At 45.4% G+C, this 27,904-nt stretch overlaps 1 protein-coding gene across 3 annotated transcripts in view; it reads right to left on the reverse strand.

Annotated features, from left to right (window-relative positions):
• PLXNA4 (plexin A4) overlaps positions 1–27,904 on the reverse strand; it is a 456,157-nt gene that overhangs the window by 202,677 nt on the left and 225,576 nt on the right. For 2 of the 3 annotated variants that reach the window (XM_037389024.1, XM_037389025.1), the window contains exon 4: positions 26,821–26,952. In XM_037389024.1, the coding sequence (XP_037244921.1) occupies positions 26,821–26,952 (132 nt within the window). Of the gene's footprint in view, positions 1–4,509; positions 5,021–26,820; positions 26,953–27,904 lie in introns of those variants that run through there. The other variant, XM_037389026.1, reaches the window with a different exon arrangement.

Genomic DNA, 27,904 nt, shown 5'->3' on the forward strand with positions numbered 1-27,904 from the left:
GTTTTTTTCCTTCTTATTTTCTCCCACCCCATCCTGTGGAGGAGGGGAGTGACAGAGAAGCTTGGTGGGCACCTGACATCCAGCCAGAGTCAGCCCACCTCAGTCCTTTTTGGCACCCAATGTTGAGTACATGACAACAGCAGTTTTGTGTTAAGTTTCGTATATAGCTATTGCAATTATTAAGTGGCAAGCTCCAGTGTGGGTCACAGAGTTTGCTGGCTGCACTGCTTGTCTCTCTATTTTGCTGAGCTTGGGAACATGTTAATACAAACAATGGCTATGTGCCTAGCACTGATGGCCTTGCCGTGCTGGGGGAGCTGTCTTTTGAAGAGCATGAGGGAACACAGATCTCTCTTCCTACCTGGGATTGATGTGGATGGTTTTATTATGCAGGTTCCCAAGGGACCTTGTTCATCTTTACATGAGCCGTTCAGTACTACTGACTAACACTGGGGTTTGTGGAATCTGGTGTCAGCCCAGTGTAAGAGAAGGCAACTTTTCAGTAAGGTGGTACTGAAATGTGTCCTGAGGCGTCCAGTGCCTGGGTGGCGGGGTGTGTGGAAGGATTTGGGGGGATTCCTAGCACAGTTGTCACCTCCCATAACCTGGGATTTTACACTTGAACAGGCAAGCAACCCCGGCAAACTGACATGCCACATGATAGATGGGTGCCTTGCCTATCCCAACAAAAAACAGCAGCTTCTTGCACCGTACTGGGGGCCTGGCCTGTGCCTGGCAAGCCACAGTTCAGTACTCTGAGGGCTGTGATTGAGGCAGGGACCCAAACAACAACTGCAGTAATTGCCCCAGTAGTGAAAAAGAAACAGTGGACAAGGAAAACAACAGGTCCACATCATCAATTAGTAAGGGAAAAGGAAGAAGAGGAATGGTTTGATCAAGAAGCCAGTCCTTCAACAAAGAAACTGGAGGAAGAAGTAAGAGGATTCAGGCAGGACACAGAAACTACCCAGTCCCTGACCTCATCAGGACTTTGAGGCGTGCAGGAAGATGACAGCCACCAGCCAGGTGAGCGGATCGCTGCCTGGCCGTCCTGACACTGAGATAACGGGGCTGGCAGTCAGCAACTGGAAGGTAAGAAAGCCCAGCAGCTGGCTTCCCTTGTTAGAAACCAGGGAATTGAGAGAGGAATTGGAAAAGAGGCAGCTGGAGACAGCTTCTCTCAAGTGTGAGGGCAAGATATCCATTCAAGCAGGATATTGTGGACTCCCCACAAAAGTGGACTACCATAGGTGAAGGCACCCAGTACCTGAGAGAATTAGTGATGCTGGAAGTCATCTACAGGGACTTAGAAAATTATGAGGTCCCCAAAAATCCAAAGGATGTCCTGTGTACATGGGCCATGTGGAGGAAGGTGATTGGAAGGAAGATGCCCCAGCATCATATTCTAACAGCTTGGCAGTGATGTATTGCCCAGATATGGATGCACCAGCTGTGGACAGAGTGTCTTTTTGGCTCCAAAGTTTGAAGAAAATCTCTGCCCCTCTTTATCCTTGTGGTCCAGCACCTTGGCTGTCAGTGGCACGCCAAGAACTCAGTCCTCTCCTGCCCCAGCCAGAGGTAAAAGGAGGCCCAGGTGCATGCCACATGGTGCACTGTGGTTCTTCCTGCATGACTAGGGGGAGGATGGGAGGAACACCTAGAACCTCTGGCAGAAAACGTCAAGAGGAACTGGAGGTTGTCCATGAGGGTTTTGGAGCTGAGAGTATGGAGGATCAGAAGCCCACTACACCCTGACTGAAAAAGAGAAACTAGCAGCAGGTGAGGGGATTTGAGCTGCTTCAGAAGTTGTTGGTAAAGAAGCATATCTCCTCTCGGCACCATGATTGCCCATGCTACACTGGACATTCAAAGGAAACATCCTCTTTACACACACAATACAAGCAGTACTACAAGGAGTAAAATGGGTAGTGTCAATCATGCAGGGAGCTCTAAAGGGGAAACACAACTGCCCAGAAATCCTGGAAGAGACCATGGACCCACCAGAAAGCAGAGATTTTGGAACATTGCTTGAGGAGGTGGCTCATGCCCAAGAGGGCACATTTCTTAAAGCTCAAGTCAGCACCCTGGTTGCTAATGCATTTGTAATTGCACTGCACCTCCTGCCCCTGTGTGTAAATCATGCACCTGTGAGTCATCCCACTGAGGACTGTGGGACCATTTCTATGACCAAGCCCCAACATCAGCCAGGAACTTCACCAGGATGCAAACACCGGTATTGCAACAGCGTTATAAGCACTGACATGCTTGCTAATATGGAGAGAGCAAAAAGCCACCTTTAGCCATGGCCACGTGGATCAAAGCCTTACAGCTTAAAACATGTGACATGGAGCAAGGTGTTAGCATGTAGGTGACCTTAGTTCCTCAACAGCTACAAGCTGGGAACATAACCCTGAATGTCACTTTTTTTGGTACTTGTAAGACACATCCTCAGGATAGATACACAGATTCATTCTTGTTTTCCTTTCCTTCTGTTTTTTCCCTAGTGCCTCATCACACAGTGTAACATAAGGCCAGTATAGTCATGTGTCTTGTGGTTAGACACAGATATGTATGTACAGCACCCCCTATCCTGTATATTCACCTTTATGTGCACAGTAAGCAAAACTATAATGTGCTAATTATGCAAACGCACAAGACCATATTTTTATGGTCAATTACATAAACCCCACACATTTACACTGTATGCCTATGTATATACAAAGAGGACACAGTTCATCTGGAGTATTTTAAATGCCTTTTCAGGATGAAAAGTTCTCCAGGACCTCTGCTGACAACCAGTGATCAGTCCTGTTTTGAAGAGAGGTGTCATGAATCCATCACTTGTGTTGCATTATAAAGGGAACCTGCACATCTAAGATCTCTTTTTTACACACATGCAGCAAGCATGTGCACATAGAAAGAAACTGTTTCTCTTTTATCCTGTTTCTTGCCTTCATGTATACATGCTCTTACATGCATGCATATACACACAGAAAGACTTCGTGGATTCACTCAAGAAAATACAGAAACAATGAGAAACAGTATAGAGAAGATGTCCAGGTTCCCACGTGCTGCCTGGCCTAGCTAAGGTCCAGCAAGCAGTGTAGTAAACAGCAATTTAATTGGAATAAATTATTTATTAGTTATTAAGGGCTTTTTCCTTGAAGCTCATAAAGGCAACAATGAAAAATTACTCCAGAATTTATTCATTCTGCATGCTGGGAGAAACACTGCGTGTCTGCACATATACACAGATATAAAGCAGACCATGCTGTGATCTTATATATTTACGAACAGACTGCAAGTTAATGTGCACCACAGAAATAAGCAGAACACCATAAAAATTAAAGGAGCAGTGCAGAAATCCAGTATCTTTGTGGTCACATAAAAAGACAGAGGTGTAGTTTGCTTTAGGTACTATAGATGGCTGTTTACTTTCCACTTAACTAGGCTGAAGCTGATCTTTGCCAGATGATCACTTCTATGCCTTCAGGCACTGAAATACATTGCTAGACTCAGGCCACTGCCCTGGACTGTGACAGTAAATACATATACATTGTGACTGGGGCTGTCCTGCAAGGTCTCTATGCAGTCAGCTTCAGTGAAGACCCCTAGATGCTCTTAATTTTTTATTGCAGTTTCCTTTCTGGCCACAATCCTAATATTGCCCAAAGGTTTCCAGTGGTCCCCTGCTGATTGGTAGCAACACCATGCTGGATATGCCAAAATCTCCACCATTTCAAAGTTATATTTCATTTTTTACTGCTCTCTTGCAGTTCATTGTTATTCCATTCATAGGCTATGCCTAGCCTTTCCATTGGACCCCTACCAAGACTTCACAGCACCTTGGAGATTTCAGTCATGACACATAGATAATTTGCATTTTCCTTTCCTTCAGCCAGTAATTGAAGTTGAAGTCCATCTTCCACTGTTTCTAAATCCTTAGCACTTGATCTGAGGCCCTGTATTAGGTTTATCTCCATGCTACATAGAAGAACAACTTTATACATATAACTCCAGCGTTCAATAAATGATCCTTTGACATCTAGGGATCAGTGGAGGTTCTCCTCTAGTACAGCCAGTTCTTCGCAAAACCCTTTCTTAATAGCAGACATTTTTCCGGCTCTCCTAATCACATCAAAATAGTCACTGGGCTTTTGGATATATCACATCATGCATTTCTTACCATGATAACACCAACGTATCTATATGGTGGAGAGCACTGACCTGTCTCAGGTGAACAACAGCTGCTGAACCATGTGCAGTCACACTGCCCAGGCAGTTAGAGAGGAATGTAAATAGCCCAGGAGGCAAATGAAAATTTTGGAGGAATGTCCTGATCTCTTCTGCAATCTGCCCATAAGAACCACACAAAGAACTTCCACACCTCAGCTCATCCAGGGACCCATTTCCACAAATTTATTGTATCTTGATGTGCTTGATGCACTCTGACAATTAACACCACGAATGTCCTCGAAGGACTTTGCCATGGACCACAGTTTTTTCTAATTCCTCTGGAGTTCTTCATCAGCACTTTGGGCTCTGGGATCCCAAACCATATTTTCTACAGCAGTGATGTGGTTTGGGGTTTTTTTGTGACTCTGAAGTGAGGGCTAAAATACTGTAGCTGGCTTTAATTGTTGGAGGATTAGCAGTAGTCATCCTGACACTCCTTGATGTCTCAGCCATGCCGTTAACTACAGGTGGGTCATCTTCACAGTCTGGGATCTACATCCCTGGAAGCTGTGTGGTCTTTTGTTCACCTCCTTTATGGAGTGGCTGGGAGCTCTTGTGGAGCCAGAACAAAATAAGGTGACAAGAAAATCTCAACGGCTGTAAGTAAGTACAACATGAGTTTGCTAGAGTATTCAGTCCAAAAACTGATTTAAACCTGAAGAAGTGATAGTAGTATGTGAATCTTCTTAGAATCCATTTCTGGTCATTCTTTGGATAGCAGTCCCCCAAACGATCTCTGTTCAGCCCACCTCAGATGCGCAGAGCAACCACCTAGGCAAGAAGGCTGTGGACAGAGAGAAATGAAGGACAGTGGAAACTGCTGCCCCCTCCCAAAGGGATGAGAACTACTTCCTTGGCGGGGAAATAGATTTATTGCCCAGCAGAGGCAGGCCACATGCTGACACTGTGCCAGAATGACTGTGACAATTGACAACAACTTGGTCTCTGCTTTGGGAGGGAGTCTTGGACAAACATCTGAGGATGCTCCTTGGTGGCAGAGCAGCCAGTCCCAAGCATCTCTGTAAGGATCACAGGGGACATCCTGAGAAAAAAAGAGCATGGACACTGGACACAAGCCAAGATCCCCTAGCTATGCTATAGAGGACACCCAAAGTAAGAATCACCTTTGCTCGCAGCCAACACAAATACCTCCTTACACCTGAGCTGCTTGGACTCCCTTCATAAGCACTGCAGTGATGCAGTTACTGCTGAGGGTTGTTCATGCTATCCTAAAGTTGAACCTGCAGGAAGCCATGTGTATTTTACTCTGAAAGGGACAATTTCTCTCCCACCAACAGCAGGTGTATGAATGATTTACCTAGGTGCAGAGAAACAAGCTAGATATGGTAAATTAAGATGAATACCATTATTTCTGTCTGTATGAGTCTGCTCTACCTGCAGGTCATTAACAGACGAGCCTCCCATTCCAGAAGGATGGATGCACTGCCATGAAGCCACAGTGTCCCAGCTCCTGCATCAGCTGCGTACTAGCATTGATGGCCTACACTGAAGTCACCTTCTTTCTGCAGTGGTGGAAAGGAGGAAACCTTTCCTCTTGGACAGTATCTTCCATTAACATGGCTTGGAACTTGTTACCAACAAAAGCTCTGGGCTCCTAAATTTCTTGTGCCATGGAGCTTCCTTTCTTCCAAGGGAGATAAAGTGAGAACAAAACAGAACCTTTGAAATCTGGGTGTTGCATGAGTATTTTACAGTGAACAGGTCCCTTGTAATATGCATATAACACACAGAGAGAAATTTGGTGAGCTTGACCCTGGTGGTCTGTGCTTTGCTGAGTGAGGACAGGAACCACCATGACACAGTTTGCAGATTGTCCAAGCTTCAGTAGCCACTATTGCAGTCCATGAACTAAGGAATGTTGTTTAATACTGCTCGTTATTGTGAGAGGTTAGTTGAGGCCACCTTTCCTACTGTGGGTGCCAAGGCATGCAGGGGTAACTGCTTTATCCAATTTGCCTTAGAACATGAGTGGCTCAGCAGGGAATCAGACTCAGAAGAGCAGACCTCCCCTACTTCATCCTTTTTGGGCGGTTTGGAAGGTGCTAACATTAGGCAGAAGTTGAAAATGCTTCCTGCTGCCCTTTTGGCAGGGAATTCGCAGCTGCTGGTCTGCTGTGCTCCCCTCTCACCCATAACAGGTCTCCCTTCTCAGATACCTTCTCAGAGAGCTAAGTGATTGAGGGATGCCCCTTGGTGTGTTTGCAGCTTTGCCCTAGTCGTTTTATAGTCATTGGCTATTGCTCCATCTTTCTCAAAGGAAAACAGCATTAAAATAGCTTTCTATATTCCTTGAGTACCTTCCGTCATTCCTTGGCAGCAGTCATCCCTTCATGTCCTCTCAATGATGTCACTGACATCAAGCACAGGACCCCCCCAGTCCCAGCTCTCTGATGCACTTAATTAAAACAGAATCACTCAATAATTCTGTTGTGCTTTCCTGCGCATCTGGTCATTCACCTCTCATGTGCACAGGCAATTAATTTTTAGGTTGTCCGTACAAAGGGATTGAAACTAGAATATGAATTCCAGCACAGTGGGAGGAAAGAAGGAAGTTTTGCTGATGTGTTAGTCCACCTGCAGGGCTCTGCCCTCGGATGCCAAGTGCCCATGATGCCTAAAGGCTTCCCAGAGTGTTAAAAGTTGGAAGGGAGGGAAGGTTTTTGAGATAAAACAGTCCCCCACTCCTGCCCAATTCCATTCATATTGTGAATAAATTAATAACCATGTTCCTGCCTGGAAACCTCATCAAAACCAGTGGCCCAGGGTGCTACATAAAAATAAATGTCAGACCCTGCTGCAAAGAGCTGTATGTGGCCTTTAGTGACTTCTGCAGAATCACACAGAGATCATGTAGAAATCTCAGCACTAAAACTCCTGATTCATGGGCTAGAGCATATTCATTAGTTTATCCTCTTTCTCAACCTTTAAAAAAAAAAAAAGAAAAGAAAAGCTAGCAGTACAAAATAATCATTTTCCCCTGGCATTTATTGAAATGCCATTTGAATGAGACTAAACAATGCTTTATGTTCCTTTGGTTAACTGATATGGGCAAAACTCCATAAGAAAGGAAAACTGCAACTCTGATCTAGTTAATGGATATTAGAGGTACGAAATGCTTTCAAATACACACAATTATTTTTATCTGCTAATTCAGAGGGTGAAAGCTTCTTTCTAGGAAATATGGTAATATATATTGATCAGAAAAATGAAGCTTCTCTACCAAACCCTGAGCACGATGCAAGGTTAAGGGGTTTTAATTAATGAAAAAGCTTTTTCATGAAATGATGCCACCACTCAAGGAAAGTATACACTATGACCTCCAGTTAAGTGGAGACACTTTTTAAATATGACACTGCTCATACGAGCATCACTCACTCTCTTTCTTGGCCAGATAAATATTGAACAAACCTGCTGCCAGACCAGCCTTCCCTATTCTGCCCTGCTTGGGTGGTGGGTATCCACTGCTGAGGTGACCACCACAAAAAACTCAATCCCAGATATGGATGTCTTTCAGGCATGCCAAAGATCTGTGATGGCATCAACGAGTGGTCTAAGCATCTGGGTGGGACAAGATCATCACTAGGTGGTGAAGATCTACAAGATGTGCCCAAAAACCGCATCTCAGACAGCCCATGGTATCTACTGTCATAGAACAGAAGGTGAGGAGCTTAAGACCACTTGAACATGTACAAGTAGCAAGGTGGAGCAGGAGCAGATCTGTAGATATAAAGGAGCTGGGGACCCAGTGTGCATGATATGTATGTTCCCAATGCTCACAATGCATACATTTCAGGAGGGTTATTTCAAGCTATACCCAGCTTTATCCCTCGAACTGAACACCTTTTATCGTTGGCTGTGGTCCTGAAGCATGTCTGCTGGTTTAATCTGTTCAAAAAGAGTTTGGGTCATGCAGTCTGAGTCATTGTGAGATGAAAACAAAAGCCAGTAAGCAGGGACAACTGGGAAACTTCTTATAGAACTTTACTCCTGATCTGAATAAATCTCAAACAGCAATGCAGATGTACCCACAAGTCCTGTGCCTTTTACTCCTGAGAACAATTCCTTTGCATTTATGTCGAGACTCCTATAGTTATCAGACATTTAAGCTGTCATTGGAATTAAACTACCTCTTCTTCTCCACCTAGATTTATTTTCTAACTCCTACCAACACAAACAGAAATATAAATTAGCCCTTTCTATCATTTATTTTGAAATCTGTCCAGCTTGCCTTGCAAATGGGAATATAATGAATTTCATCTTCAATCAGAAACAAGTGCTTTAATTGTTCAGTATATTAGTGATGCATTGTTTACACGATTATTCTTTTTTAGGAGGCACAGTCAACTTAGACTGAGTCCCATATGGATGGTAAACTGGCAAAATCTAACCTGCAGCAGTGGTTTTGCTACCTGAAAGGTAATATATTTACTTCCACTCCACCAGGATTCTTCTGCATTTCAGACCTGTACAGGACAGATGCTAAACTGCCCAAGACAGCAGAATTATCATGCCATAGGGGCAGAATGGAGTCTGCTGCAGAATTTAACAGGATAGCTTGAATACAGCGAGGCCTCACCACGTCTGTCTTCTATTAACAATATATGACTACAGCCCTACCTAAAACCTGACATGCAGCTTCTTCACCTAGCAGGATAGACCAGTCCCACTCAACTTAGCTCGCGATGGAGTGACAGGAATGTTCTGCCATAATCTCCAGTGGAAAGAAGAACCCTTGTCATGCAAAATTGCTGGTATGTTTGCATTTATTGCAATGCTTCCACTGCAGTTGTTACTGGTGGTATCTGAGCACCTAAATTTTGGCTGCACATATTCCTTAGCAGAACCATGGAAAGCCGAGTGGAAAGGGATTGCTCTGTGCTGACAGCCATTACCCCCAGGCTCAGGTGCACTGCTGAGCTGTGAGGGGTGCACCCCTCAGAAAGTCTCATTAACAAAGGGAGAAGACAGCCCTCCAAAAGGAACACTTCCTTCTAATTGCATGTTTTTATCTTGCTTCTGGTACTGTGCAATGAGTTTGGGAGAGGCCAGCAGAGTCCAATGGAAATTCAGAGAAAAGCAACATTATCCACTGAAATGTCAGACAAATATCGACTTCTCCACAAAAGGCTTAGTCAGATGCCTTGGGAGAGTCAATATTTGGTGGAGAGCATTAAAATTTCACAGGCCCTTGGCCAAGGTGACTTTCTACAAGTAGGGCTGATCTCTCTCACAGTAAATCTGCCCACCAAGCCTGCCACGTGTGAGCAGAGGCAGTCCAGCTTTTAGCAGCCCCTGGTCTCCCCCGACTGACAGCGAAGCAACATTCAAAATCCTCCTGCCTGGGGGAGGTGTCTAAGGAACAAGTCCAAGGTCCTAATAAATCCATAGCAAAGGTGGAAAAGAAAGGGCAAGTCCAGACACCATGATGATGGGCACTTCATAAACACAGCTGACAGGTCAGAGAGATTGGTAGACAGATTTCTGGCATTTTAGCCCACGAACACACGCTCTGTAAAAGCTAGACTCACTTCCAGCTGCAGTAACAGGGAGATTTCATGCTCTGTGGGAACTGTCAGTCCCCAAAAGCTTTCAGAAGCTCATGACTGCATTTCCTGTGCTTTCTACCCCATTATGCAGATGCCTTAAAGTAAATGTAAATCACATCAAGACTAATTGTAAAGGGCTTTGGCTTCGAGAAGAAGCAAAGTGCTCTGAGATGGCTGCTGATGGTCCAGTGGCCCCACGTCTTTGCCCTCTTCCCCTCTCACTCCACACCCTGTCTCCACTCATCCACACATCGTGATGCCCTGAGCTCTCACAGACAAGGCCAGCAGGGCTCACTGGGTTAATTAAATCAGTGTCGTTTGCTGTCTGGAGCTCAAGTGACAAATGCATTCCCAACCTTGCCCCTTCTGAGTGAAGGGTGGTTTGTGAAGCGTGACGGTGGTTCAGGACTCCTGGACTCTGTGCTCACACGTCTCACCCAGATGAAAGCATTGCAGCCCAGTGATCTGGTTTCCCCCCTCTTGGTCACTGGGACAGAAAGCATCAGCACCGTGTCAGTGCAATAAGCGCATTTTCACTCTGCTTTAAGACTCCCCTTTTCCTGCTTCCCTTCGTGGTCTGTCATTGGGGAATTAGATGTCAGGAGATGCTTGGAAAGACTGAAAGGGACAGTTCCCCTCCTCCCCACTCAGGCTGTGAATGTGAGGCTAATTTTATTAGCCCAGCCACTCCATTATCCAAATAACCCCTTGCCAGCCTCCCACTGCATTTGCAGATGCATTAGTGTAATGGTACTCTGCACTGCCAAACACATGCTGCCTTCCATACCAGGTGCGTTTCCCAGGCAGATAAGGTGATTCTTCTGGTTTTGTGTGTGTGTATACATATATATATATATATAAAAAAATCTATAAAGGTGTATACTAGAGCACCCAAACATGTCAGTAACTTCAGAAGATTTTGAGCATACAGGGTTACAGAGCAACGCTCCTGTTTTGTAACACCCTTTGAGGTCCTACATAAGCATGGATATATATTTACAAGGTGCCGCATGTTGGTTCATCATACGACAGGTAAGCTATACACTTTACCATTTGTGAATGTTTACAGTGAGACAAAAATAAGCCTGATTCCCTGCCTCCTGTCTTCTCTACTTCGAGGTTCGCAGAAATCTGTCTAACCCATGCAGGTGGTGGCTTTCTTACGTTAGCGCAATGCTGCCTCCTCTTTTAAGCTGGAGGAGGAGGGATGTAACTTGGAGGAGTGCCAGGGAATGTATTTGTGGGCTTTTCTTTTGCCCTGTGACCTGGCATGAACATTACAGCAGATTCACATATGTTCAGTAGTCCATTTTCTGTGTGTCCTTTATATGATGAACTCATGCATCAACCTTCCAGTCATCTACATCATCTCACAGCAAACCTGTTGCATAATGGGGTAAAGATGCAAGAGGGCTCCTGCCATAAGAGCAACTCATTCCCCCCCAGCCTGCTCCCAGTCCAACCCAAAAGAGAGGGCAGTTAGTTAGGAAAATGCAATAGCCTTTTATAAAATCTTTTAAATCACTAAGGAGCCAGCAAATAACTAAATCAGGTCTGTGTCATCCATGACCATTCTCACAGCTGAAAGAAGAAAGAGCAACATCCCAAGCTAAAAGCAAATCACAGATCCAGAACAAATATTTTTTTTCTACAAATGGAGCAGTAAATTCACAGTGACTTTTCATGTGGTGAAATAATAATAATAAAAAAGTTAATATCTTGGAGAAGCAGGATGGCAGAAAAAAATAACAAATGCAAGTAAAAAAAATAATAAAATTGTCCCATTGAAATGGACAGGATATTTCCAGAGACCTGACCCAGCTAAGCAAGAAAATTTCATCCACCCAGTAAAGAAGCTTGTTATTTTTCTAGGACCCTGGGGTAAAACTGTCGATGCCAAAACCTACAAATAGTCCCTCTGCTTTAAGAAACAATGATTCAAAACTGCAGTTCTTTATCACATGAGAATTCTCCTTCCTCCTCCCAAATGGTTGTGTGAGGAAGCCAACAAAATTCAAACACATATATCAAATACAAATATTTCGGTATTTAAAAGATCTTTTTGCACTGCAACCATTACTCCTGTTCCTCTAGGTGAAAGAATAACACCCCAAAGCTGTTTGAGCACTGAAGGGGGGTGGGGTGGGAGGGGGGGTTTTAGCTTGTGTGGGAGCAAGGAGAGCCTATGATATTTCCTACAAGTACTTTTATCCATTTAGCTTTGAAAATTAATGAAAATAAATGATCAGAAGGCAATAAATAGATCTGCAGCTACCCTCACGAAGGAATGCTGATACACTGTTTACACATCTAATGTTTGTTTTGAGACTCCGCAATCTCCGCAGGATGCTTCAGTGCATATGGTGTTGTCACTGTATTTCTTTTTCCATTTTAATTTATTGATCCAGGATGTAAAAGTATCCCTGAAGCCCTGGGTTGGTTTTAAGAAGTTCCCTTTGCTGGAAGGAGGTGACACACCTCAAGCAAGCCAGTCCTGAAGGAGCTTGGGCGCACAGGGGTGGGTGAACACCTGGCACCTTAAAGAGCAGCCAGAGACATCAGCGGGTTGTGCACCCTGGGGGTCCCCCATGGAGACGCCGATTCCCGCTGCATTAGCAAACGGAGAGCCTTCATGCCATGAGAGCTGCAACAGGTCAGTGCCCTCCAAGGCTGTGATGACACTGTCAAATAAAACAGGCCAAGGACCTTTTATAAAGCCTTGCTGGCAAACGGCAAGGTGTCTACATCCCTACATTTTCTTTTCTTCCCCCATGTCCTGAAGTTTGTTGATGTCTCCCTACTGCCCCAGGGACTAGCCCTGCCCTGGCATTCCCCTGTGTGAGGAACACTGCCTAGAGGAGTGCTGCCTGACACAGGGTAAACCCATGGCAGGAGCCGTGCTAATATTGCCATGGTGCTGCTGGTGGTGTTCAGTGTTTGAGCCTGTGCCTGCCCTGTTTACCTGGTGGTTTCACTAGCCCAGGAGTTGGGCACATGGAGGCGAGCACAGGACAGCCTCCCCTGGTGTCACTGCTCTTGGGGCAGCACCGCTGAGAGGTCATGAAACATCATGGCTGACTTTCCCAGCCCCTCCTAGACCTCTTACCACACAGGCATGTCTTCCATCATGTCAACATGAGGTCCTTGTGGTCAGGCATGTGCTCAAGGTGGCTAACAAGCAGATATCCCTGAAGCACAGACAGGTATATCCAAGGACACCAGTGCATCCATGGACAGCCTTAACCAGAGGAGGCTGCTAGCTCAGCAACCCCACTGCACACAGCCAGCCTGCTCCAGCAGGCTGTGTGGGCTTTCCCCAAACACATACCCACTCTTCTCCTCTGTTACCCCTCTTTAGAAGATAGGCATCAGCTCTTAATCAATATTTTAAACATTTAATTGGGAGTACAAGCTAAAAACACTAAATGCTCAAGCTGACAGCTTGCAATAGCTCCTGTCCTGTGCAGTAGTACGGAGACTTTGAACCTACCTACACAAATCACCTAACACTGTGTTTGTATTACTCTGTAAAGGTCTTTCTGCACTGGAAAATTTAATGTGCATTACTCTCCAGTCCTAAGGCCAGTGAGTATAGAATAGCAGATGTACACATCATTAAACTCTCTTAGCCTGCAAATGGAGCAGCTGCAACCAAACTGCCTCTCAGAAGTGGTCACTGGCCATGGTCATCCCTGAACCATATCCAAGACTATCTGGAAGACAGCTTGCCAGCCCCACGATGAGGATGTGCCAAGCGCCATCACACCATCCACCTCCAGTGCCTGGTCACACTCCCCAGCGCTGGTACAGATGTAACCTAAAGTCCATGTGGCTACTAGTTCACTGCTTGCAGGAGTAAGAAAGCCATCAGAAAAAAAAAGGAAGAAAAAAAAGGGGGGGGGGGGTAAGCAGGAACAGCAGATGAAGGTAACACCTCCTCCACTCCCAGGCCATTCCTGGTCCCATGTCACAGAATACCATCCTCCAAGGTACGCATGTAAGTGGTCCTGAGGTCCTGCTATGAACCAGGGCAGCAAATTGGCCAGCTTTAAGCACAAATCAAACCAAGAAATTAATTTTAAATGGTTTCTTTTTTCAACTGTTATCAGTATAGAAGCACAAATGCAAGACCTGGGAAAGGCTATCACAAGCCCATAATGACATGGGAGATAAGGTATCATCAACCCAGGACCTGAAAAAGACAACATTCTCCCAAACAGGGGCCACACTTGCCTCCTTGGTGAGGCACAAAATGCTGGAATTTCAGATGAGGATCACAGAAGGTGTTTTTCTTTTTGCAAGTACACGGTTAAGATGGACTGTGCAGAGATTAGCTGGATTTCCCCAAAGATGCGAGCTCAACCTTGGGAAAGTGCTGAGTATAGGGTTGAGTAATTAGTGATGGATAGCATGTTCACCAAGTCCATTAGCTGGAAAGAAAAGAAAACCTGCAGCATTCTCAGCTGGAAAGAAAAGCAAACCTACAACACGCTTCACATTCCTTCCCTGGTTTTTCCTGCCTCCTGACAGCATCCCAACAACCCCCTCGCAGCCCACACTACCGCCTGTCATGGGGCTCCTCTCAGCGCAGCTTCGCATTTCGTTGGGGACTGGCATTTCCAATCAATTAGACATGTCACTGCTGAATTTCTCTGCTAATTACTGAAGTTTATTATGTCTAAAGCCAGGTTAAACGCAGAATTCCTGAGGTCAAATGGGGTCACTCAGACAATCAGTTCCACATTTTCTGTAGCAAAAGAGACCCCCACAATCAGTCACTGCCAAGTGGTTGGTAATGACCAACCTGCCAGTTAATGGCCCGAGGTGAAAGTCTCAAGGATAGATAATGCTTTTTTTTTTTGGGGGGGGGGGGGGGAGAGGGGTGTGGCAGAAGTGAAGTGGCAAAGAAAAAGGCCACTTTGGAGGCAATTATAGCACAGAAGCTTGAACCCAGAACCCTTTCTTGCTGTCTTACTGTGGAAGGAGAATGGTTGCCTCTATGCATCAAGCAAGAGAGCAAGAGGTGCCTTCCTTTGCACTAATTTCTGGGTCTGACCCAGTTACTAAATGCCCTTTGGTTTCAATGGGGTTTCATAGTGGCCTCAAATGTGTCACTATGAAAGCAAGGTGCTCAGGGGTAAGGACAGATAGGCCCTAACTCGCCAGTTGCTTAAAAGTGTGCCATGAGCTCTGCTACTTGCTTCTTCACCCCTCTTTGCCTAGCGATAGATGCAGTGGCTGTAAGAGGGTTGCAAGCCAAGGAGAGCCTGGGAGGGCTGTTCCTGAACAACAGAGCATACAGCTCCCTTCAGAAGGAAAAGAAAAACATCTCCCCATCTGTTCTGGAGACGAAAGGGTTTTCAAATCTCTCTTGGTTCATTCTGACACTGCATCCTGAGGGTAAAAGATGTGCTGTCCCTTACCAGGGTTTTGCTTGCAGCCGGCTGCAGCAGAGCATGAAACACTTCAGCCTAGACAGAGCACACGGGGAAGCTCAAAGTGCTCAGAGTTTGCAGTAGCAGCTGCCTGAAGCGCCTTGCCTAAATGTCAACACTGTTTTCAGAAACAATTACAGGGAATGCAAAAATAGCAATCAGGGAGTTACACACCTCTTCTCCATCCAACGGCTGGCAGATGATTCTATATCATGAGGAAGCCAAAAGAGGATCCCTCTAACTGCTGGCCCTTAAAACTCTCTATAAAAGATAACACTACACAGGCTTTTCTTCCCAGGGTTAAAGGCTTCAGAATGACCAGCAGTGAGGAGGAAAAACAGGCTCCCATGGATGCTCCTTCAGCTGGAGCGGTGCTGCAGAGCCCTGACAATCCACACGGTTAAATTCTTCATGGTCTTTTGCATGGGTTTGGCTGCCCAAATTGCAGCCTCTCAGACAATGTGCGGGAATGTCTTGAGTTTATTGCCTGCTCAGTGTGGATGGAGCTACCCTCTTCTGGGAGAGTAAGAGAGCTGAGATCTGTAGGGACAGGCCACACTGCAGCATTTAGTTTCAGTGCCAGAGACTGTTCCGTGTTTTACTGCATTTATTAGTATAGCTGCTGGGGAAAAAGGATACTTCACCCTGATGGAGACTAGGTTAATGCAAACGTCTTCCTGTCTCCTTTGTGCCAGTGCTATGTGAATCCAACATTAATTGTGTGAATTGCCCTGGAATTGATGCTCCATCAAAACACATTCTTGATGTGATGCTTGGAGGAAACACATGGGTTACCTTTGCTCTTTGGGGCAGAAACTACTGACACGTGAACTATAGAAGTGCTTGGAAGGTTCCTTCCAAAGAAAGCTTCCCAAATGATGTCATGGGAGCAGGGATATCATACAAACACCATCTTTCATCCCCAAGAAATCCAAAGGGCTTTACAAGTTCGTAAATACATCACAAAGGCATCCATGGATCCAAAGAGAAGGGACACAAGAACAGGCATTTATGTAGGATTTCAGGACTAGTGGAAAAGAAGTGATTTTGTAAAGAAAAGGATTTCTAGGGAGTCAGTGATGCGAAAACTGCAGAGATTGAGACAAGACAGCAGAACTAAGCGTTTAAGGACCTTTTTTTCTAAAAGTCTGACTCTTATTCAGGCAATGACACATGGGGCATTTGGTAGTGAAATTGTCCTTTCCGTGTACAGCATCCACAGAATGGACAGGCAAACACCAACTGATCTATCCAATTAAATTTCTGCATTGATTTTTCTGTCCCTTCAAATCTTCCCAACCTCCCAAAACCACTGCCTTTGTTACATTTATCATATAGACATAGCCACAGGTGCGTGCCCGAGCTCCAGGGAATATCATTACAGCACTGGGTGTCTTCCTGGGCTGCATTGTCCATCTATACAAGTGTCTAACCAGCCCAAGCCTACACTACAAACAAAAATACAGGTATAACCTATAAAATAGAGTGCTGACCAACTGCTTAGTTTGCTGGTTCAAAATATCTTTCTACAGAAAAAGAAAAGGGGGTGGGAAGACAGACTAAATTAGGTCTCAAGGATTCCCATTACTTCCTCACCCAGTTAGGAAACAAAACAAGAAAATAATTTTCAGGGCACCTGAGTACACTCACCTCCAATCACGATATGGAAAATCACAAAAGCTGGGAAAAACAAACAAACAAATCCAGAAAAAAACTGGAAAAAACTTCAAAATTCTTTTTTAACAGAGAAGAACATAAAAACCAGTAAGCCTTTCAAGCACAGGTCCTGAAATGGATTTAATTTTCCTGATCCTACTACACACATCTATGATGATCACGACTATATTAAGCAATATAAAGTGATGAAAGATATTTAACAGGGGCCTAAAGCAAGAAAGACTCAAAGCCATGAGTGCAGAAGACACAGCAAATTCTGGAGCACATTAAAAAGTTCTCTGTGATTCTGACAACAAAAAGTCTATTGATCCCCACTAACAAGGAGCATGCTTAGGAGTTCAGAGGTACCACATGAAAAATAGAAAAGGCATTAGAAAATGATAACTGTGCACTTACAGCGTACACAAAATCCCCAAGAGAGCAAATATTTGCTTCAGAGAAAGTAACAAGATACATAAGCCTGCAATGGAAACAACTTTTGAAGCATATTTAAAATGCAGTAATTAAGAGAACAGTCTCTGACAGTCACCGGGCACCGATCCGGGAAAACACTTAAGCATGTGTTAGATTTAAAAGCTTAAACCCAAGAGGTATGGAAGTGCCTGTACCTCTGAGCCAGGGTTTCTGTCTTGCCCAAACCCTCCCTCCCTGGGAGCACCGGTGCTGTGCCCGGGCTGGGCTGGAGTGGAATACCAAAGCAGGGGGATGGTTAACAACTGGTGCTTTCAAGGGACCTGCAATTGTGAGATCTGTGTGAGAGGAGGAGACCTGGCTGTCAGTGAGACTGGAGGAGACAGGTGTTTAATGGAGTCCCGGATTACAGATCTGCCAGGCTTCACATGCAATCACCAGCTTCTTAGGTTTCCTTTTTCTTCTCCCCTTCTTCTGGGTCTATTACAGGGTCAGGGGTTGGAGGGGGATGATGGCGGTGGTGGAGATTTTCAGATTTCCAGCTAAATTCCTTGAGCTGCCCTTAATTCTCTGACCTATTCCCAGCTGAAACCACAACCTACCAGTCTGGCAGGATTCAGGGAGACAGGAATGGATTTTTGTTTAAAAGAAGGGAAGCGATGCACTTAACTCCACAGGTCCACCTCGTTTTCCCCAAACAGCACAGTAGCTCCACTGAGCAGTCTGTGTTTGACTCAGAGAGGCCACACCACAGAGGAATGGCACCACGATCAATAGTGCCAGATGACCTGCACATTGTGTGCCGGGCAGCGCTGTGCCCAGGGGACACGTCTGCACGGCTTCCCACCCGTCACCCGCTCCCAAGGATCGATAGTCCCTGCAGCTTCTCACCCCGGGAATGGCTCTACAAATGTTTTTTGCATTTATGGGCATTGCTCACTCTTCCCTTGCTCACTCTTCCCTCTAGTCTTACTCTTTTTTTTTTTTTTTTTTTTTTTTTCTTTCCTCTCCTCTGTGCAAGGCAGGGGGTAGCTCTTACTTTACAAAAGCAGAGCCCCATGGATTAGAAGGACCAATTTTCCCACTTAAAAAACACAGGCAATAGGAGAAAGGAGACCTGGTTAGACTGAATGATCCATCTCATTCCTTGTGTCATCACTCCAGGTAACCCCCTACAACACCGTGTCCACCACACAGATACTTAAAGCAAGGAGTGCCAAAGACAAATTAAACCACCCTCTGCAGGAACACAGCACCTTTGAAAGCCTCTGTGCATCCTCCAGCTCCTGTGCTGCTTCTTTGAGCAGCCTGTGGAGGAAGAATCCTGGCATGGGGATGACTCTGGCAAGCTCAGAGATGAATGCTGACATTAGGCATTGCTGAAGTTCAAGCCAAATGCAGATGCACAGATGGCAGTGTGAAAGCTGGAGTTCTACCCTCAAACACTGGATACATAGAAGAGGGCATAACTGCAGAGTTCAGGCACAAATATACCGTCACTGTGACTGAACATAGGTCTTTTAATGAGAAAGACTGTATCAGGCACTAAACTGTGTTAATGTATTTGTACAAATATAAGTGCACCCCCAACGCTGGCCCAGGGGTGACTGGGAGGCTCAGCCCTGATGTGCTACTTAGTCACAGGCATATGGCATGACCAAGGATGTGTCTCAGCCTCCTCTGCTCATTAGCAGCAAAATTTCACCAGCAGTGCTCCAACCCAGAGGACAGTTACATGAATTCATGTCTTGCCAGCATGCAGTGTTTAGACTCTGTCCATGGCTAAGATACTTGTGTTCAAAGTACTTGAGCAGTTGCACTGATACACTCCATCCCACCCCCACCCCCCACCCCCACCCCCCGCTGGATCCCAGTGGATAACGCAGTGTGCTTGCAGAGAAGTCATTTCTCTGGGATGGGGCAGATCTGGAAAAGACAGGATTCTGGCACAGATAAGCAAGGCCAAGCATGAAGCACAAGGACACCGACCTGCATTTTGTATTAAAACCTTCCCTCAGGTGAAAGACTGCCAAACTGCTCCCAGCTAGTCCCCTCCACACAGCTTGGGCTTGTCAACATTCCTCTAGGTGGGATCAAGAAAGCTATAACTTGGTGTCACTTACAGGATGGCTGCAAAGAGAACAATTATTCTCTCAAGAAGCATTTCCCTCTCCAATACATGCAGCAGAACTCAGACTAAATGCCTGATGGTAACACAGAAAAAGTCCCTCTGAACTTTGGGATTCAGCAAAGCTTTCGAGCTTCCATCAGGGCATGCACACCAGCCTCAGGTGTCAGGACGAGAACTGAGTTTTCACTGGGCAGTGGCAGGAATTGTGGAGAGCTCCAAAAGAGGTCCTGATCCTGGGAAATATCTTCTGTAGCTTCAGGACACAGGAAGTTACAGTGGTTTGCCCATAGCTGTACAAGGATGCTGTGAGCAAGGCAGGGTGTGAGTCTAGGTCTACCAAATCCTGGACTGTCTGTCAGCTGCAAACCTTTCCTCCTTTCCAGCACGCTTAGCATAGTACTTGCTTTAGGGCGAAGCAGGGCACTTGAATACAGCATCAAACTGGCTTACAAAAGCATTTCCAAAGCATAAAAAAAGCTTAATCTAAGTGTGAAAAGCCCAAGGCTGAGAGACAGTGGGAGATGAAATTCCAGATGCCCATGCATCTCATGGGATGGAGACGGCCCCTGGTGAGATTTCTTCCCTTGCCATAAATGCCTCATCTGGGACACCTCCAAGACCTTCAGTTGGTTCCTCACCTTCCCAACCCAGCTTCTGGAGTTATTTACATCCCTGCTGGAATACACAACCAACCCAGCAGGAGATTAAGGGACTCCCTACACCTTTAAGTATCCCGCAGCTGCTGACTCCTAGGATACCCATGTGCTAGCAGCAAATGAGATAAAATTGAGCTAAATTATGACTTTTTGCAATAATATGCCTTTTGCTGATAAAGAATTATTTCAAAAGAGTCAGCAGCACAACGTGCTGCAGTTTTGCTGGTGGGCCAAATCGCTTTTATCATTCTTGGCTGAGAAACATAGGCAACTCACACAATGCCTTTTCCAGCCTCAGCTGAGCATCCATCCATGCAGGATTTTCCATCCAGGCAGTTATTTCTCAGAAGGCATCTGACCTTATTTAACAGGTCCTTAATTGGGTGAAAGCAAATGCAAGGGAGAGCGGAATTCAGCCTCCTGATATTGCTGAGGGTAATCAGTGGTATTTTAGGGACAAGGAAGAACAGTCAAAAAGAACAAAAGCTGCCTTTGCTGCCAACTGGGATTACACTCATTGCTTGGTAGTGACTGGCTGAACTCCACCAGCTCTTCTTCCCTATCTGTTTTGTGCAGGACTGCCCAAGAGCAGGGCAGCTGGGCAACAAAATGGGCACTTTGGAGTCCTCTTCTTCTGAGGACTTAAAGAGCCTAATGTGACACATCTTTGCAAAGACAGTGTGCATTTCAGCTCCACTTAGGACTCATAGAAGCTCTGATGACCCTGAGCTTACCTAGGATGTTAATCTGGTTTAGGAGCACCCAGCTACTCCAAGGAAAAGACTATGCTGTCAATACTGTTCCTTCCTGGCTTTCAGGAGCTGAACAGTGGAGCCCTGCAGAAGACCAGACCATCTCCAATGAGTGGAAGTGCACAGCGTGGTTACCTTTCACACTACACACAGTAGCCCCTTCTACAGGTTGACAGGCAATACGCCAAAAGCGTACAAGACAGAAGAATCAAATGATAGAAATCTGCAACAGCAATGCCAAGATTTACAGCTTATGGGTGTCTCTGCTGCTGCATTTAAATCCCCAGGTCAAAAAGTCACACCTATTAGACAATCTCAGCTTTCCATTTTCAAACAAGATCTTTTTTGTCTTTTCTGTTTCTAGACCAATGATGAAAAACATGGTCTGCACACAACCTGATGGCTAACGAACAAACAAATGCAAATTAAAAGGAAAAACTCCTGAGTTATTTTTAAAACTTGTCATCTAGAGCCAGTGTTTCTGGGGACAGCCTCAAACTGACAATCCCCTGGAAACAGCCACTCCAAACCTAGCATTAATGTTAATTGAAATCTTGTGCAAAGACCGCATTTGAAGAAATTAAGCTATAATTAAGTAGTTATTAATGATTGCTTTAACTAATTGAGATGATAACATAAGCAGCAGACAAGATTTTAATCAGCGGTCATGAAATCAGAAGTAAACTAGCCAGTCACCACCTCTTCTTTTGCAGCTAATTTGCACACAATAATTCTGTTGCACATGGTGACTCAGCGGCAAAGGGAAGAAGAATAAATCTCAAGAGACAAATGGGTATAAGCCTTCCCTGTTTTAATGAGAAACAGACACAGAAAGGCCAAAAAGACCCTGTCAACATGATTTGCAATACTGTTACTTAATTCTTACCAAATGTTGTTTCTGCCATGCTTTAGTTAAGTACATATTTATTTGATATTTCATTGGCAAAGTTTAAAAGAGCTCCCAAAATACCTATCTGCTTCTGCTATGCACGACCCTACCAGTCTCACCTTCAACACACGGTAATGGTTTTAGGGAATGATAGCACTGCACAGACATGATTTATTCTCTGATCATGGGTGACTTTCTGCCAGTTTACAGGGAAGAAGCACAATTTCCCGCTGGAGCATGGAGCTGACTCACCTGCACAAAAAAAATCTGCCTGCAGAGAGAGGGACAGCAAATCTCCTTCCTTGAGTCAAAAGTAGGGTTACTCATACACTGACTGCAGAACAGAGTCTTCCTTAGCCATTAGTAGACCAAAAGTGGGAGGCAGCTCAAAGCCTTGGGATTTTAATAATACAAAGTTGGGTCCTCTTGCTGTTTGCCTTCTGGGCTTTGAGCCTTTAAGTTCATTTTCTCTACCTCTTTCCTTTGATGCCTCTATATCAAAGGTAAGAGCTGATATTCTCATGTCTTGGAGTTGCTTCCAGGTGCTGTGTTAGCTATGCAAAACCCACCTAGCACTGGGAGAGAGCCAGGAGTCCTGCATGCTGAAACAGATCTATTTAGGGGGTGATGGAAGTGACCTTCCAAATGATAGTCCAAAGCCACAATAGGAAAATGAGCATCATGCACCTCCTGGCATGTAGAGCTGGGCTGCATGGGCATGCTAACACTTAAGCATCAAAGAAGCAAGGAGACATGGTCAGCCAGCAGCATGGGGACAGCTGGAAGAGGAGAAAGCAAAGGAACAGGGATGCCAGGAGTGGAGGAGTGACAGAAAAGCAAGTGCAAGTTTGCAAATGAAAGGACAGGGCCATAAAGAGGGATGGGATCTGAGAGCAAGGCGGGGGAGTGAGAAAGGGGTGAAAGAAGCATTCAGTCCCTGCAGAGAGCTCCAGTGAGCTGGTAGGCTCAGGCTTCTTAACTGAGAGGAGAAAGAGGTTCAGAGAGAGGGGCCTGAAGAGGCATGTGCATGTGTGATGAGGGGCAGAGGAAATGCGGAGACACTGCAGGGCTCCTTCCCCTGCTCCTCCAGCAGCATTTCCCATCTGGTCCTTATCCCCTTAGATCAGCATGTGAGGCAGAGGGCTCCTCGGTGTCTGCACACCAGAAACAAAAGAAGGAAAACAAAACATCCCAAGCCTCCAATGTACCGATATCCCTGTGACACCTAGGGAACATCTCAACACAGGGACAAGTGCCTTTCAGGCAGGTAAGTGAGGAAGTGACACCCTGGAGCAACCCTTTCCCTGACTTTGCCACGCAAGACCCCCGTTCAGTGGGAAACACCATCCGGCTTGTACCTCGCTCAGACCCTTTGGGAAGGCTGGGGCTAAATGGCAGGTCTCCTGACAAATTGTGACAGATCCCATGCACGCACCAACCCTTCCCTGCTCTGTCAACAGGGACTTGAAACATGTTTGCACTTGAAACACACATACGCCCACAGCTTCGTGAAATGATGGGGCCTTTGTATAGCGTGTCTCTGGGTTTCAGTGACAAATCTTTCTGTCTCTCTCATTCAATCAATCTCACTATAAAATATGTATTTATATATAATGGAGCACCTCTGATGGTGAAAGCTGTCGCATCTTGCTCCTGAGAGCATGGCACGTCTGATAGCACCGACAAGTCCTGCCTGTCATCTCTCGGCGTTTGGAGTTGCTGCAAGGGAGGACTTGTTTCAGCCACAGCCTGCAGGGCTGAGCTGAGTTCCCCATTCCCCTTGCAACCCGAGGAGTTCAGCTGCAGATGAAAACCCCCGTGTGCAACCCCAAGGAGTCCCCAGTGTGCTGAGGAAAGTGGTCCCATGGAGACGTTGACCTTAAAAAGATCAGGGTTTTTTGTTTTGGTTTTTTGGCAGCACAAGAAAGCCTCTTCTTGTAGCCAGATTTGTAGTGACAGCACTTTGAAGGTGTGTCAAGGTAAAGGGTGCCTTGCTGAGCTGAGTCCAAATGCCTCATTACAGAACAGTTTGGGGCATGGCATGAGCAATAACTGCTGGGACTGGCAGAGCCATGATAGGGCTGGGACAAGCTGGAAAAATCAGCTTTACCTTTGGGGCTTCCATTCCTGTTGAGGACTGGTGAGCAATGTAGCCAAGCCTGGCAAAACTGCTTTTAATGGAGCAGCAACACCCCCAACAGAACCACTTTTACCTCTGAGACACGGCCAGGGTTGAGCCCAGCAGATGGAGGGAGGAGAAACCTCCTCCTTCCCCAGGGATAGGACCAGCCCTAGTGTCTGCTTGCCTTTGGAAAGGTCAGGTCAAGCTATGATACTCATCTCCACAGACCTCACGATACCAGGGGTTTTCTGGGGACAGTGAAAACCTCTGATAAGTCAGATCTTCATCCATTTACGAAAAAAACTGTACGACATGGCTTGCACAGTGGATGGGATATACGGTCCCCAAGGCCAGCCTGCACTCTTCCACGCTGCTCATAGTCCTGCTTCAACAAAGGCAAACCCCTGAGCTGCTAATTCATGCGAGCACTTGAAGTACATTATATCATGAGCGCACAGATAGCAACTGTATTGCCGTGATGGCAGCACTGTCATTCACTTTGCTTGCTATGCGGCAGATAACATCAGCGATGGGCAAAGGCTTCTGTACTGATGAGTGTTTCACAAAATCAGATCAGATTTTAAATAATAACAGTCCATGCCCTTTTCACTAACCTCTTTCATACAGACACCCTTAAGCTTCAAAGACACGTGGGAGGAGATGATTGAATAAATCACAGGGGACTCAGGGCTCCTGACGTCTCTGTAGGGCTCCATCAACAGCTTGTGCTCCTAAAAAACCAACCTGCCTGAGCTTGTGCTTCAGAACAGCCAACCACAAAAGGAATCTGCTTATGTTTTAATGGTCATGGAAGTGCAAGGAGTCAACAGACCAGCAAGAAAATATTCTTGCAAGTTTCCGGAGGAAAAACAAATTACTTGTCTTGTTCCAGATTTAATTTTTTAAAGAAATGAGTGAATGAACAATGCCGTCCCATTGCCCTTTCCTAGACAGAATCAAGACAGCTCCTGGGTGTTACGAGACCACCCAGCCCAAGGCAGTCAAATGTCTTGTCTCTGTAAATATGCAGGGTTGTACAAAGCCAATGGTGGTATCTGAGGTGACCTGTTGCCAAATAGCCCTGCACACAAAAGGGACACTGAGCAAATCTGAAATCACTGAATTGATTATTGGCATATTGTCATGCTCAAGGGTTTGACCATGCAAGGACCCCCATTCCCATACTCAAAGGAAAAAGGACCGACAGAGTAAAAGGATGAGAAAAAGGACTGGTGCCTTGACCAAAGTCTCACAGGAGCCTGAAAGCATCACCTGCCTCCAGCTTCCCACTCCAACCCACAGGTGACTGGGACTATCTTCACTTCAGTACTGGAGGTGACATCCCATCCTTACCTAGCACAGAGCAGATGAGAAAGCAATCCCAGCTCTGTCATCGCACCTTCTCCTGAGTTATTGTCACCTTGCAGCCTCTTTAACAAAGACAAATGCACAGAGTGGCTCCCTTCCCCACTCCAAATTTTAGGTATAAATATCCATAGCTTAAGGAGAAGGTCAGAGACATCACAGAGGCACAAAACCTTTAAAATGAAATAGTTCAAGCAGAAGAAATGACAGTCATAGACTGGAAACTAAACCTCTATACTTTGCAGGGGGAGAAGGATTAGCCAGCTTGCTACAATGCAGCTCCTGGACCACAGCAGCCCTGCTAAACACCTCCTTCCAAAACCTGCATGTATTCATGCCTTGTGGGCCAGGAGAAGACTCCTTTTAGCTTAGGTAAAGGATAATAATTTCAGTGTTAGCCATAACTTGGAAAACAGCCACCTGAAGAGGATATGAGGAGGGTCTATAAGATCATGGCAGGTGAAGAGGAAACAAATTTTCACTGTTGCATTTTTAAGGCAGGAATTTGTGGGTGGTAAAACTACCACGAGGGTGGCTGAGAGGAGGTGTCACATCTCCATCCTCAAGACTACTGACTGTTGAGCACTGTCAAAGGGTCACAGCACACCACATACAACATCTAGGGTGGATCTTGGTGTTAGGGCACTGGGCAATACTGGGAGGAAATCACACTGCTCTGGAAGTGCTACTGGAACATGTAGGCATTCTCCAGGCAGGAAGGCAATAAGAAGTATATCAAGTGAGTGTTTTATGTTTGGTGCCAGTTACATGATCCAAGGTCAGGTGGGTAATACTTGCTCAAGGAATCATTGAACACTGTAGGGCACCTGCCATCACCCTACCACAATGCCTTATTGCTCCCTTTTTTTTCTACAGACCTAAAGCTCCTCATTAGCGTGCATGAATCAACCAGGTACAATCATTCAAGTAACCCTGCATGTCCACAAGACTAATTATATACAATGGATTTCTTCAGGCAAAAGAAGTTCCTCCTCTTCCCACCCCAAGCAGCAAACTTCTTCAGGCCAAACACTTTGCTGAATTCAGCCAGACTTCCACGTTGAACACCCAGACTGGTCCTTCCCTGGAATCTGGCTGTTAGTATTTTCAGTAATAATACTAATATCACAACAGGAAGATCACGCTAAAGTTGGCCTGCACCCTGGCAGGCAGCATCCTATACTCTTGATCACTATGTCTCAAAGAGGCTTTAATGGTTCAGCATTACACTTACCCATGTCTATGGCAGATGTACCCACAGTTTGAAGGGGGGTGGAGAGCAATGTGGTATGCAGCAGGTGCAGTAGCAACTCCTCGTCATGTAGCCGGTAGGACGCGTACTGCATTAAGCGATGCTGGGGGTGGTTTCTGCCCCCTTAGTTCTCTGACCCTGCCCCTCAAATATTGCATCAGTCTATAAATGCAATGGTTTCTAAGCACAGAAAGTTATGAGAACAACAACAGAGCACATCTTTGTAGTAACTGTGTTCACTATCAGAACTTCATGTGCAATTGTGACGTCCATAGCATGATCAAGGTAAAAGCTTTTAGAGCACCATGGACTGACAGAGTTTCTTACCTGCTTCTCAGACATGATGTAGAGGTGCTCATGATCCACTGAGAAGGCCATATCCCGTAATATGGGGCCAGTATCCACCACCTGCACAATCTCATACTCCAGTGTGTTCTTGGTAGTGCCATCCACACGGATCTGCAGGGCAAACAAAAAAGTAGGGAGAGAACATGAGTATTTTTCCTCCTCCCATAGAGACTGTAGGATAATCATTGAAGAAATGTATTCTGGTCCAGGTCTTTTGGACAACCACCACTGTCATCGCAAAGTGAACTTTCACCCTGCCTCCTGACTTCAATGATAAAATGGATTTAACAGCTTCTGCTGGTCCCACCAACACAAGAGCACTGTAGAAGAATAATCCAGAGCCTGCTCGCTTTTATCTGGCACTGTCACTGTGTTACTGTCATTGCCTGGCCAACTCTATCAAGCTGGAAATGATGGCACAGAGGTCAGAATTTGCGGTGATGATGAGCAAAAGATAAAAAAAAAAAACCAAAAACAACACACGAGTCTGCAGTCAGCCAAATGCTAGTCAGACAATATTATTGTTCTTATTGCTAATATTCCATGGGGCAATATATTATTGCAGAGTGTACAATACAACACAGACTATTTCTCTTCTTGATTACACGTATCAGATATTGAAATCAGTCCTGAACAACTATGGCACCTTATGATTCCAGACACATCCCAGAACAGGGTGTTACTTAGGAACATCAATAACTGGGATTATGAGAAGGTACTAGATACACAGTGCCAGTCTATCCTTCATAGTGACCCAGTGATACAGAAGAAAATGCACAAAACACCAGAGTTTTCTTTACCTGTCTAAACCCACTTTCTAGAGATTAGGCTCAAAAGCAGCTAAAAAGATTTGTAAACCCTTTCAATACTATAATTACACTTCAGGATAATCTAGCTGTCCACAGGCCTACTGAGTCCTTCTGGATGCTGTGAGGCTCTATACTTCAGCAACCCCCATGGCCATGTTTCAGAGATGCATCCACATTCCTTATCTATCCTGGTATGTTTTTAACATGTTGCCCTTCACTTTCAGAAAATCTTCTATCCTGCAGCAACACAAGCA

Source organism: Falco rusticolus, chromosome 5, assembly GCF_015220075.1.
Source record: "Falco rusticolus isolate bFalRus1 chromosome 5, bFalRus1.pri, whole genome shotgun sequence".
Taxonomy (NCBI): domain Eukaryota; kingdom Metazoa; phylum Chordata; class Aves; order Falconiformes; family Falconidae; genus Falco; species Falco rusticolus.